Raw genomic sequence first — 13,486 nt, forward strand, 5'->3', positions numbered from 1 at the left:
AAGACAGACTAAAAAAGTAAGAAGATAAGACAGGGTACAAGCCATGGCGACCTTTCTTGGAAACATTCCACTGAGGTGATGGCCTGCTCTGTCCTAGATGCTATAATTAAAAAGTCTTTATAAAATTCTCAAGATTGGCCAAACTGTACAAGTAAAGACACCAACACTATACTGTATTATTAACTTTTTTCACGCTTTAAAACACACAAAGGTCATTTGGCATCACTGCTGTTTATTATGCTCCTTCATGCCATTGTCAAATTGATCATCATTCCTACATACTGATGGGAATGCCAACAGGATTACATTTTAGCGATCTAAAATAGAAAAATACCCTGACCAGTACCACTTCATGGAAGCTGGTTTTAGCCACTTCTGGGGTCTTACCATCCAAGGTAAACTCTTAGTTTTGCTAGAGGGAATGAAACTGCCTGCCTTGCCATGGCTGGTGACAAAAGAAAAGATAACACTGTTGAAAGATAAAGTGTCATAAATGTCTCCAAGCATCCTTAATCCGAAAGAAATGAAGACTGCTGGTGTGTTGCTGGGTTGGAGGAAAAATACAGTATCCTTAGCGCTCAACACCTTTGATCTGGACAGATGGGGAGAATGCCAGCATGGACAATCCAGTCGAGTTTGGGTGGATTACACCTGCATATCACACAGAGTCACCACTCAGTGGTACATCTCTGTCAACAGTTCTCGTTTTTTTCTTTTTTCCCTTCGAAAGACACATGACATGGAAGGAAAACGGTAAATAGGACACGCTATGTCCGAACAGGAACAGAGGTTTTGCTGCACTGAAGTCAGTTCACTTCTTGGATTCAGTCATAAAAGCAAGTGTGCCACGGCATATGTCAGTTAAATAGCAGACACATGGTTGATGCCTTAGTTGGACAGACTCTGAAAACTTTGACCCGAGCCGATCCCTCCAAAATAGATTATTAAAAGCTGCTGGGAAAAAAAACACATTTTCTCCAGCTGCAAAGCCTCTCCTAGGATTGTCCACAACCTTTTTTTCAAATGATGATTTCTAGGTTGTAGCTTTGCTCTTGTTGAAGCTTGTGAGTTCATGCTTTAACAAAAGACAACGTTTTATTATTTTATTAAAAAAAAAAAAAAATAGAGGGGAGTGAAGACAGGAACAGTATTATGAATAAAGACGAAATGACCTTCCTTAGTGTAGATAGCTAACTTTGGGCAGTAATCTTGTGAGACATTAAGAAGTACCTCCACCTGGGAAGCAATAAACCATTTAAACCCAGGTCACATGGCTGTGATTGATGTACAAACAGGAGTAACACTTAATAACCCCTATCATTCTAGGTGACCCTGTGGCCCACAGTGGGTACCAGTTTGTCTATGGGTGGTACTTCCAACACAGTGTCTGAGCTGAAATTCTGTTGTGGTTAATGGGGCTGATTGAGGGATTAGACTGTCAGCCCAGTGTGAGCCCTCATTTTTCTTCCCATGTGTAGAAGGTACCCCCTGTGCCCCACTGCTACACCCAACCTTCCTACTCTGCCATCATCTGTCAATGGTGACTGAGTCCTCTGGAATATAAAAAGGACGCGTGACAATTGTCAATTAGAATTAGCTGTCCTGACAAATTTATTCACCCAAAAGACCTTGGAATTCTGTGTCCCTGATTGTTTTCTCAGAATTGGTCAGTGTTATGTTTTTCGACTGAAGCTGTGTCTCAGAGTTGCAGACTGCTCTTCTTCTGAATCATAATTTGGCCATTTCATCCTTTCCCGAGCAGGTCTTTGAATGCTTTTTATTCATTTATCCTAGTTTATGAGAAATGTATTTTTTCTCTCAACACAGTAGCACAGGCGGATGCAACTGATTATTGAAATAAAACCTCTTTCACACTTCGATGATGAACAGGTTTTGGGTCAGTTTTTTTACACACACCAGTACCACGCTTTCCGTGGCCCGTGGTCTAAAGTGTACAATGAGTGCCGAAAACAAGAGCCCTTCTCAGAGCATGGTAATTCAGGGAAAACTAGGAAAATTCAATACGAAACTACACTAGGGACCAAACACTGAGGTTCCGTTCTGAAAATCCATCCTCCATTTGCCCTCTGCTGTGTTTGGATCTTCATCCTTAATCAGCTGCATTGTTCTGTGGAGATGCAGTTATGGAAAGTGCTAAGCTGTTTATTTATTGAACAGACTTTAATACCTCCCCTCAGCAGCACGCTTGGCTCGGCACTGCCTTGTACTTTGAAGTAAGGGGCGTCTGGCAGAGTGTTATGACGGGCCCCCACTGGCAGTGCAGCACTCGACAGCACAATAAACACAGTGAACTGCAGTAAGCTGTGCCCTCACCAGCCACATTCAGTACCAACAATGATCACCCCACCAAGCCTTCAATGTATGTACTCTATGTTTTAAAACAAGGCTGCAACAAAGTTATACTTGTTAATTTATTTGTATGTCAAGTTTAACAGCAACATGGGTAGTGATTAGCAAGTCATCAACACAGTTGAATGTCTCGGGTTTGAAACTGGGCTCAGGGCTTTCTGTGTGAAAAACCAGGTTGACAACAATACCTGGGTACTTATACAGTGGGGCAAATAAGTATTTAGTCAACCACCAGTTGTGCAAGTTCTCCTACTTGAAAAGATTAGAGATGCCTGTAATTGTCAACATGGGTAAACCTCAACCACAAGAGACAGAATGTGGAAAAAAAATAAACAGGAAATCACATTGTTTGATTTTTAAAGATTTTCAAATTAGAGTGGAAACTAAATATTTGGTCACCGATAAACAGGCAAGATTTCTGGATGTCAAAGAGGTTTAACTTCTTCTCCACTCGTTACCTGTATTAATGGCACCTGTTTTAACTCATTATCGGTATAAAAGACACATGTCCACAACCTCAGTCAGTCACACTCCAAACTCCATTATGGGCAAGACCAAACAGCTGTCGAAGGACACCACAGACAAAATTGTAGACCTGCACCAGGCTGGGAAGACTGAATCTGCAATAGGTAAAACGCTTGGTGTAAAGAAATCAAATGTGGGAGCAATTATTAGAAGATGGAAGACATACAAAACCACTAATAATATCCCTCAATCTGGGGCCCCATGCAAGATCTCACCCCGTGGCGTCAAAACGATAACAAGAAAGGTGATCAAAAATCCCAGAACCACACAGGGGGACCTAGTGAATGACTTACAGAGAGCTGGGACCACAGTAACAAAGGCTACTATCAGTAACACAATGCGCCGCCAGAGACTCAAATCCTGCACTGCCAGACGTGTCCCCCTGCTGAAAAAAATACATGTCCAGGCCCGTCTGTGGTTCGCTAGAGAACATTTGGATGATCCAGAAGAGGACTGGGAGAATGTGTCAGATGAAATTGAAATACAACTTTTTGGAAGAAACACAGGTTCTCATGTTTGGTGGAGAACTCTGAATTGCCTCCGAAGAACACCATACCCACTGTGAAGCATGGGGGTGGAAACATCATGCTTTGGGGCTGTTTTTCTGCAAAGGGACAAGGACAACTGATCTGTGTAAAGGAAAGAAAGAATGGGGCCATGTATCGAGAGATTTTGAGTAATACATCCATCAGCAAGGGCATTGAAGATGGCCTGGTCTTTCAGCATGACAATGATCCCAAACACACAGCCAGGGAAACAAAGGACTGGCTTCGTAAGAAGCATTTCAAGGTCTTGGAGTGGCCTAGCCAGTCCCCAGATCTCAACCCTATAGAAAATCTGCAGAGGGAGTTGAAAGTCCGTGTTGCCCAACGACAGCTCCAAAACATCACTGCTCTAGAGGATATCTGCATGGAGGAATGGGCTAAAATACCAGTAACAGTGTGAAAAGCTTGTGATGAGTTACAGAAAATGTTTGGCCTCCGTTTTTGCCAACAAAGGGTACATAGCAAAGTATTGAGATGAACTTTTGGTATTGACCAAATACTTATTTTCCGCCACGATTTTCAAATAATGTCTTTAAAAATAAAACAATGTGATTTTTTTTTTTTTTTCCACATTCTGTCTCTCATGGTTGAGGTTTACCCATGTTGACAATTACAGGTCTCTCTAATATTTTCAAGTGGGAGAACTTGCACAATTAGTGGTTGACTACTTATTTGCCCAACTGTATTTTTGAGGAAGTACTGTACATTCAAGCCCAGACAAAGCAGCTAACACTGAGGAAGAGAGAGTGGTTGGAGTTTTTGTTTTCTTTAACCACTCTGCCGCGGCAGAAAGTATCTTAACGTGGATCAAGATTGACATGCCCTCCAGGGAGTGAGCCTAGCTATATAGAAAAGCTGAAGATCAACTGTACTGTTTCTGCAAGACATTTATGACAGGAGTTGTAGCAGTAGAACAGCTTAGATATCATTGACTCATCCCAGTCCTGGAACTGACCTTTTCAGCTGCCAAAGGAAGATCAATTGCACATGAGCATTATTGATATAACATTCACTCAGTCAACCTCTCTGCTGTAGAAGAGGAATCTTGCATGTGGAATCTTCGAATTGTTACGAGTACACCAAACATCATTAGTTAATCACGTTTTACAGATTGGAACAGGCCACTTGAACATGTTGCCTTAAATGCAATTCAGGTCAGACATTTCCTATTGGTAAAGTCACTTCAGAATTCAAGTATCGTGTTATTGCCTCCCAAACCTTATATTGGTTCATGTGACAACACAGGGAGAAATGGTATTTTCAATAGAAAGCGAACAGCTCATATCACTATATTTTCCTCCCTCAAAATAACTCAACACACAGCCAAATAAAATCTAATCTGCAGGGGAAAAACATCCCTAAGTGAAAATGTCCAAACAGTGGAGTGTCAATATTTTGTGTGACCACCAGGATTTTCCATCTCTGCCTTAACACTCTTGGGCATGGAGCTTACCAGAGCTTCAGAGGATACCAATGAGATTGTCTTCCATTTCTTTTTGATGACATCTCAGAGCTGATGGATGTTAGCAACCTTGTGTTCCCTTACTTCCCGTTTGAGGATGCTGCACCAATGCTCTAAAGCATTTGGAACTCTGCCTCAGTACGTTACAGTACATACAGCATGCCAGTATTGGGGAGTGACAGAGTGTTAACAAAAAATTTAATCCACTTGGCCCCCATTCACCCATTTTATCATAAAACGCTAATGAGTCGCAAAACCAAGGGGAGGGAAAATTGACAACTGGACCTGATTTGGAGTTAGACATAGGGGTGAACACACGCTGTTGTTGCCAGCTACTTAGACCTGATTCACACGGTCATATAAGCCTTACACCAACTGACATTTCTCAGTTTTAAACATGTGCTGACTTTGTGAGGTACTCCATCTCTAAATTTGCACAGCTTGGTCAGTCTTTTCTTCCCCCTTTTTTTCCCCTTGATGACTGAGCAATGAGTTATCAGAGGTGTTCTTGTTTAACTGTTGCTCCCTGAGGGATGACTGTTACTGCAAATGTATGAAAGAAAAGCTTTAGGGAAGAGTGTTTGCACAAAGGGTACAAGAAAAAAACTCAAATCACTAGTTCTCTTGTGAAATTACAGTCCCAGTTCAACAGATACTGTATTTCACACTATTATGGATAATGTGCATTTTGATCACTTAAAAATAATAGTAAAAATAGACCAGAATGATTATTATGGAAGAACGCTGCTCATTAAGTAAGCGAGACTGGGGTAATGTGAGACACCCCCTGTATCTAAGTGAGGGAGCACATTTGTGATCAGACAACCATCATGTTTTCAAGCCCCTACAAATTCACCTTGTCCATGAAGAAGAGATCCTCCTCCTAATGTAGTACACATGTTTTGGGAACACGTTATAATAACTATCTGTGACAACTAGTTAATAGAGCATTAGTAAAATGTTAATAAAGGATTTATTGTTGATTTGTGAAGTGTTTGTTAAGCACTTATAATGATGCCTTATGGATAGTTAATATGTCATGAACAAACTGATGGTTAATGATTAATAAATGACTTGTAAGCTGTATGTCAATGATTTATACTTACCTTATAAAATAGTAATGTACCATTAACACACTATTAGTAGCTTACTAAGTAATGACTTATTAAGTATCAGTTAATAGTTTATTTATGATATTTGGACATTATTTTAAAGTTGCAACTATTCCTCATTCTTTAATTGTTGGTGAATGGGGACTAGGTGTTAATTTATAATAACGTCCCAATAACATACAGTGGGGCAAATAAGTATTTAGTCACCCACAAATTGTACGAGTTCTACTTGAGAAGATTAGAGAGGCCTTTAATTGTCAACATGGGTAAACCTCAACCATGAGAGACAGAATATGGAAAAAAAAAAAAAAAAACAGAAAATCACATTGTTTGATTTTTAAAGAATTTATTTCCATATTAGAATGGAAAATAAGTATTTGGTCACCAACAAACAAGCGAGATTTCTGGCTGTCAAAAAGGTCTAACTTCTCCTAACGAGGTCTAACGAGGCTCCACTCGTTACCTGTATTAATGGCACCTGTTTTAACACATTATCAGTATAAATGACACCTGTCCACAACCTCAATCAGTCACACTCCAAACTCCACTATGGCCAAGACCAAAGAGCTGTCGAAGGACACCAGAGACAAAATTGTAGACCTGTACAAGGCTGGGAAGACTTTGCCTGATATACCAGACTCACCGCTGTTCCAGCGATTGAGTCTGGCGACCGTCCGGCGGATCAAATTCCGAGGGCGGAGCAAACCACAGCAAACAGACAGCGGAGTGGACCAATCAGCGATGGGCAGACGTGACGTTGTTAAAGCGACAAGTAATTAGCGTGAGCTGAGAATGGAGAAGTTTATTCAACATGGCTAGCGCGAGCCATGTTGACTGTTGTCAATGACTTGTTTCGATGTGTATTTGGTAATTTAAAACTGGTTTTACTGCGGATTGGAACATATTCTCGGCTCTCACGTTCGCCACCTGTGTTGTTGTAGACATGACTTTCGGCGCGCAAGAGTGATGTTACTCGTTAAGAACACGTCACGCAAATAAACTAATCTGATTGGAAGATTGATTTTGTACCTTGCCCGAGAGGCCGTTAATGTTTCACAGTTTTTGAAAAATACAGGGAGAATAGTCTGGCTGTGGCAGGCAAGGGAAGACTGAATCTGCAATAGGTAAAACGCTTGGCGTAAAGAAATCAACTGTGGGAGCAATTATTAGAAAATGGAAGACATACAAGACCACTAATAATCTCCCTCGATCTGGGGCTCCATGCAAGATCTCATCCCATGGCGTCAAAATAATAAAAAGAATGGAGAGCAAAAATCCCAGAACCACACAGGGGAACCTAGTAAATGACCTACAGAGAGCTGGGACCACAGTAAAAAAGGCTGATATCAGTGACACATTGCGCCGCCAGGGACTCAAATCCTGCACTGCCAGACGTGTTCCCCTGCTGAAGAAAGCACACGTCCAGGCCTGTCTGCGGTTCGCTAGAGAGCATTTAGATGATACAGAAGAGGACTAGGAGAATGTGTTATGGTCAGATGAAACCAAAATAACTTTTTGGTAGAAGCACAGGTTCTCGTGTTTGGAGGAGAAAGAATACTGAATTGTATCCGAAGAACACCATACCCACTGTGAAGCATGGGGGTGGAAACATCATGCTTTTTTTTTTTTTTTTTTTTTTTTTTTTGCAAAGGGACCAGGACGACTGATCTGTGTAAAGGAAAGAATGAATGGGGCCATGTATCGAGAGATTTTGAGTGAAAATCTCCTTCCATCAGCAAAGGCATTGAAGATGAGACGTGTCTTTCAGCATGACAATGATCCCAAACACACAGCCAGGGCAACAAAGGAGTGGCTACGTAAGAAGCATTTCAAGGTCCTGGAGTGGCCTAGCCAGTCTCCAGATCTCAACCCCATAGAAAATCTGTGGAGGGAGTTGAAAGTCTGTGTTGCCCAACAACAGCCTCAAAACGTCACTGCTCTAGAGGTGATCTGCATGGAGAAATGGGCCAACATACCAGCAACAGTGTGTGAAAAGCTTGTGAAGAGTTACAGCCTCCGTTATTGCCAACAAAGGGCACATAACAAAGTATTGAGATGAACTTTTGGTATTGACCAAATACTTATTGTCCACCACGATTGGCAAAAGAATTGTTTAAAAATCAAACAATGTGATTTTCTGTTTTTTTTTTTTTTTTTTTCCCACATTCTGTCTCTCATGGTTGAGGTTTACCCATGTTGACAATTATAGGCCTCTCTAATATTTTCAAGTGGGACAACTTGCACAATTAGTGGTTGACTAAATACTTATTTGCCCCACTGTACATAAGCTTATAACAAATATATCAACCCACAGTTTACAGATTTACATCAACTACAACTACAACAATTTTAAAGAACAGCAAATAGGTTGAACAAATTGAAGGTACAGAAATTAGATGTGATATTAAAAATATCCATTTTTTGTACATCAAGATTGTTCTACCTATAGGCCTTTCTGTGTCCTGTACTTTACCAAAAATGCAATGTTGAACATTTTGTGACATGAATAGAAACGCATATACTGAGCCATCAAATGGCAGAACAGCAACATACTAGTCCAAACCCATGAGTTTATGACATTTTTTGTGCTAAACACAGGACAAAATCAGTATATGAGAGGCATTTAACGTCCATATATGACAGCAAACTGTTAAAAACCACTTAACAAGTCAACAAGGAATCATTTATTAACAGTTTAGTAATGACGTATTAACTAGTTATCAAAGATAGTTTCTATAAAGTGTTACCCATGGTTTTTCCCCCCAAAAAATATAGTTTTTGCATATAAATGTTCTTTCTGTCAACTTAATCAGCTGTTGTCCCAAAACAAATTCATTTAGCTAGAAAATATGTCATCACACATGTTGGTGAACTAACAACATATCAAATAATGTGATGATGCCATCTTAATATTAGTCAGTGTTGTTAGAGTTAGGAGTTTCTTTTTTTTTTTTTTTTTTTTTGCAAAATTGTGGCGGTGGGGAAAGGAAGGCAAATGATGCGGGGTAAAGTGAGATGTCTCACTTCACTCCTTCATGTCAGCAGTGACAAACCACAACATCACATCTGGATTTAGATGTACTGATTAGGCATTTGCACCATTCACGGTGTCAGACAGGCCAAATCCTGAGCTGCAGCCTGTCGCTGCAGAAGATCTAGCAGATGATGCCCCTGCAGATGAACTACTCGCTTCAGACAATCCAGTAACTGATATTAATCCATCCACTGCACATGGTCCACCTGGATAAGCCTGGTCAGCTGACTCAGATGAGCCACATGATCCCAGTAAGAAATTGGTTAGGAAAAGGCAAAGTTGCAAAGAAAGGACCAACCCGAAAAACAAAACGACCAAAAAGAACACTGTAGCTAGCAGCTCAGAGGAGATTGATATCCTTGTCCCACTTGCCCGATGAAGAGAGTTCTGAAGATCAAAGAAGTGATCCAGGAAACATAGATCCCGCCATGGGTAATTTTGTCATGTTATGATGTATGATGATATTCTTTTATGGTATAGTAGATCTTGAGTTGTGTTCAGGTGTTTAAAAAATGTGTTTAATCGACCAAACCCGAGGATGCTGTTACTATTCTGACATTCATTCTGAATTGTCTTATTGTAATGCTACCTGTTAGGATTCAAACTTTCACAACATTTGCTATTATGATTTTTTATATTAAGATGGATAAAGTAACCGAATCAGTTTACCCCTTTAATTTTTCTAGTCTGTCTCTGTTTGCACTTTAGATGGGGTAAGGTAAAGGCAAAATTACACTGGATGCAGATGCGGTGCGGATCGCCAAGATACAGCGGCGGAGCCAATCCGTTTAAATTCTATATTGTTCAAATTATACCGGCTGAATATGCGCTGCGGATTGATGGCGAACAAGCTCTGCCGTGCCGGAGGCTGCTGGATAATTTGGGCTATTTTCCATTGTTGCCAGAGACGCATCCGTCAAAATGCGCAGAGCCAGGCATGGAGTCAACAGGCCAGGTGCTTATTCGCGCCAGCAAACATGGACGATGAATGATTCATTCACATTCATTGTGAAAGTCACAAAGTAATTTATGACACAGCAGATCTTTTTTTATAAGGACAACTTTAAAAAGAAATCTGCATGGAACGCCATACGTGGTCGGGGTGTCACAAACCCATGGTAAAAGCAAAAAAAAAAAAAAAATCGGGATATAATGTTCAGTCATATCAAGTCTACCTCTCTCTGCTTCTCTGTTGAGTATAGTGCTTGCCGTTTTATTTATGTCACAATATTGCATGTGATCACGCGAGAGCTCACGACAGTGACGGAGCTGCCGGACCACAGTTGTCCTATTTTTTATGTACTGTGGAGCACACAGTCAACACGGAGCTTGGCGGATCTGCACACTCATCCGGTGTAATTTGACCTTTAGATACAATATATGTACACATTTTTTTAAACTAGTTATGTTTGAATACTATTCATCCTGAGTACATTCTGATTGTTTCCATTGCTAGGAAACATCCTAAATTCTAGCGAAATATGTTAAATTTAGTGATTTGTTATTTTAGCTTGCTTGAAGGAGAGCAAATGTAAAAAATGTCTCACATTGCCCCAGTCTCCCCTATTGTTATTCAAAATACTATAAATCTAAAATATTACAGTGTACAATACGTGAATATCTAAATAATAAAATAATTAAATTGTCAGTATTTTACAAAAAAATAAATTTTAACTACACCGAGCACCTTTTGTTGTTGTAACTTCAAAGCCTCCCTCTGTCAACAAGTTTGACAATTGACATATTTGCAAAGTGACTTTGTTTAATGAGCACCGTGGCTCGTAGCCTGTTTGGTTCATCTGAGGCCAGCTGGTCCCATGAGACATTGTGTTAGCCTAATTCAAGGCTACTCTCACACTTTGTTTCGTGCTCCAAGATGAGCAATTCCATTTTATTCAAAATAATAACTTTTCGCATGAATTATTAATAAAAAATACATTTGTAATTTCAGTTCCATAAAGGTGTGCACATTGAAATTCTCATGAAGACAGACTTCCAGCATCAAACAAACAAAAGGATAAATCAATGGCAATCTTACCATAGATTCCTGTGGAGATACATGGGAAGGCCTGTGAAAGAAAGAAAAACCAGTCAAAGCATATTCACAATAAACAAACAAGACTAATTCAGCAAGGCTTTTTATAACTACCGCATTGCATTTTGTTGAGTTAAAAAACAAAATCCCAAAGAAGAGAAAATTTTACACAAAATGTTTGCTCACAAGCACAATGTGAATGTTTACATATATCTATTTCCCTTACCTAAAAAGTGACCAGACTGTAATAGTTCTTGCTTTGTGGCACTTTGCAGCAGACATATTATTCAAGCGTGGCTTTATAGCTTAAAATAGTTCCATTATTCTTTACTTGTGTCAGCAAATATAATATGATACATAGGCCTTGCTCTGAGCGTCCCTATTTCACATTTATCTTTTTAAGTATATTAATAAACCGTAAAGATTTTTTCCCCTTATACAAAGGTTCCATTTGTTCTCAAAAGCAGCTGAAGTTGTGTTTTGGTTTTTGCATTCTTCATAATGAGGAATGAAAACATTAATAAATGACACACCGACAACGAACGTCACAACCATCAAACTAATGGATTAATTTTATAACCACTAATCTACTAGTGAACTAAATGTATTATTTTTATAGTAAGCAAAACGGCAATGGCTTGTTTTTTGTTGTTGTTTTTGTTGTTGTTTGCATTTAAAATTATACCGATTACAACATAGTGATCCTTGGGATACATGCATAGTTTATCAGCGCCAGCTAAGCCATGACGTAAACTTTTTGTCATGAAAAATAAATGTGATATATATATATATTTATATATATATATATATATATGTGTGTGTGTGTGTGTAATAATAAAATGATGTAGGTCCAAAGAGAAAAAAAGAAAATGTGTTCTTGTAGCGGATGATGAATGGGAGTCTCAGCAAGTTGAGCCACTGTGTCCCGCGTGTCAGCCGCTCGTGTCGCTCGTTGGTCTGACACAACATCCCCAGCTTTAATTCTGTGGGTGAATTATACTAGTATAGAGAGGGTAATGATCACTACAGTCTACTGTTTTCCTCATTGGCTCCACAAGACATAACAACAGATTACGTCAGCAATTTCCCAAGGTCTGATCAGTGTTGTTTGTTAACTGTCCAGTATCGCACACAGAGCTGCTGCTTCCTATACGCACATTTTTTTTTTTTTTTTGGTAGACTACATGCACATATGTCAAACGATTGGTCAGATAATACAGTGAACTCCACAAGTAAAACCATATATCGGTTTTTGAGTTTTACAGAACAATGCATTTGAAATGCTGAGATGGCACTATCTCAGTGTATGCAAAATCATATAACAGCAAAACCAAAAACAATAAAAGACATTAGTGGAAGTGGAAAATATTTAGTGTTGCTCAGCCATGTTTAACATTCATAATTTTTTGTTTTGTTTTACTTAATAGGCTTGTGCGTTAATATAATTATAAATATATCATAAATATAGAATTAACACAATCAAATATTCAAGGTTAAATTGGTTACCCTCAATAAATCTGACATTATTAAACAAAAAGTAATAAATTAAAAAAAAAAAAAAAAAAACTGGCAGGATAAGCGATGGGACAGCATAGAATAGGATGCCAACATACACTCACATGGGATTGACAGAAATACTGGGTTCTCGACTACATGGCTGATTTGTTCACAATCCACCCCTCCAATCACTTACAGTATCTTTCAGCTAGTATTCTGGCCCATTCCTCCATGCAGATCTCCTCTAGAGCAGTGATGTTTTGGGGCTGTCGTTAGGAAACACGGACTTTCAACTTCCTCCTCACCCCGTGGCGTCAAAATGATAACAAGAACGGTGAGCAAAAATCCCAAAACAACACAGGGGGACCTAGTGAATGACCTACAGAGAGCTGGGACCACAGTAACAAAGGCTACTGTCAGTAACACAATGCGCCACCAGGGACTCAAATCCTGCACTGCCAGACGTGTCCCACTGCTGAAGAAAGTACACATCCAGGCCCGTCTGCGGTTCGCTAGAGACCATTTGGATGATCCAGAAGAGGACTGGGAGAATGTGTTATGGTCAGATTAAACCAAAAAAGAAACTTTTTGTGGAAACACAGGTTCTTGTGTTTGGAGGAAAATGAATACTGAATTGCACCACACCCACTGTGAAGCATGGGGGTGGAAAATTCATGCTTTGGGGCTGTTTTTCTGCATAGAGACCCGGACGACTGATCTGTGGAAAGGAAAGAATAAATGGGGCCATGTAGCGAGAGATTTTGAGTGAAAATCTCCTTCCATTAGCAAGGGCATTGAAGATGACATGTGGCTGGGTCTTTCAGCATGACAATGATCACAAACACACTGCCAGGGCAACAAAGGAGTGGCTTCGGAAGAAGCATTTCAAGGTCCTGGAGAGGCCTA

General features: G+C 39.8%; 1 protein-coding gene across 5 annotated transcripts in view; it reads right to left on the reverse strand.

Moving 5' to 3' along the window:
* Positions 1-13,486, reverse strand: part of macrod2 (mono-ADP ribosylhydrolase 2) — a 724,457-nt gene that overhangs the window by 243,492 nt on the left and 467,479 nt on the right. For all 5 annotated transcript variants that reach the window (XM_057848773.1, XM_057848772.1, XM_057848771.1 and 2 more), the window contains exon 7: positions 11,087-11,117. In XM_057848773.1, the coding sequence (XP_057704756.1) occupies positions 11,087-11,117 (31 nt within the window). The remainder of the gene's footprint in view (positions 1-11,086; positions 11,118-13,486) is intronic.

Source organism: Corythoichthys intestinalis, chromosome 10 (genome assembly GCF_030265065.1).
Source record: "Corythoichthys intestinalis isolate RoL2023-P3 chromosome 10, ASM3026506v1, whole genome shotgun sequence".
Classification (NCBI taxonomy): Eukaryota; Metazoa; Chordata; class Actinopteri; order Syngnathiformes; family Syngnathidae; genus Corythoichthys; species Corythoichthys intestinalis.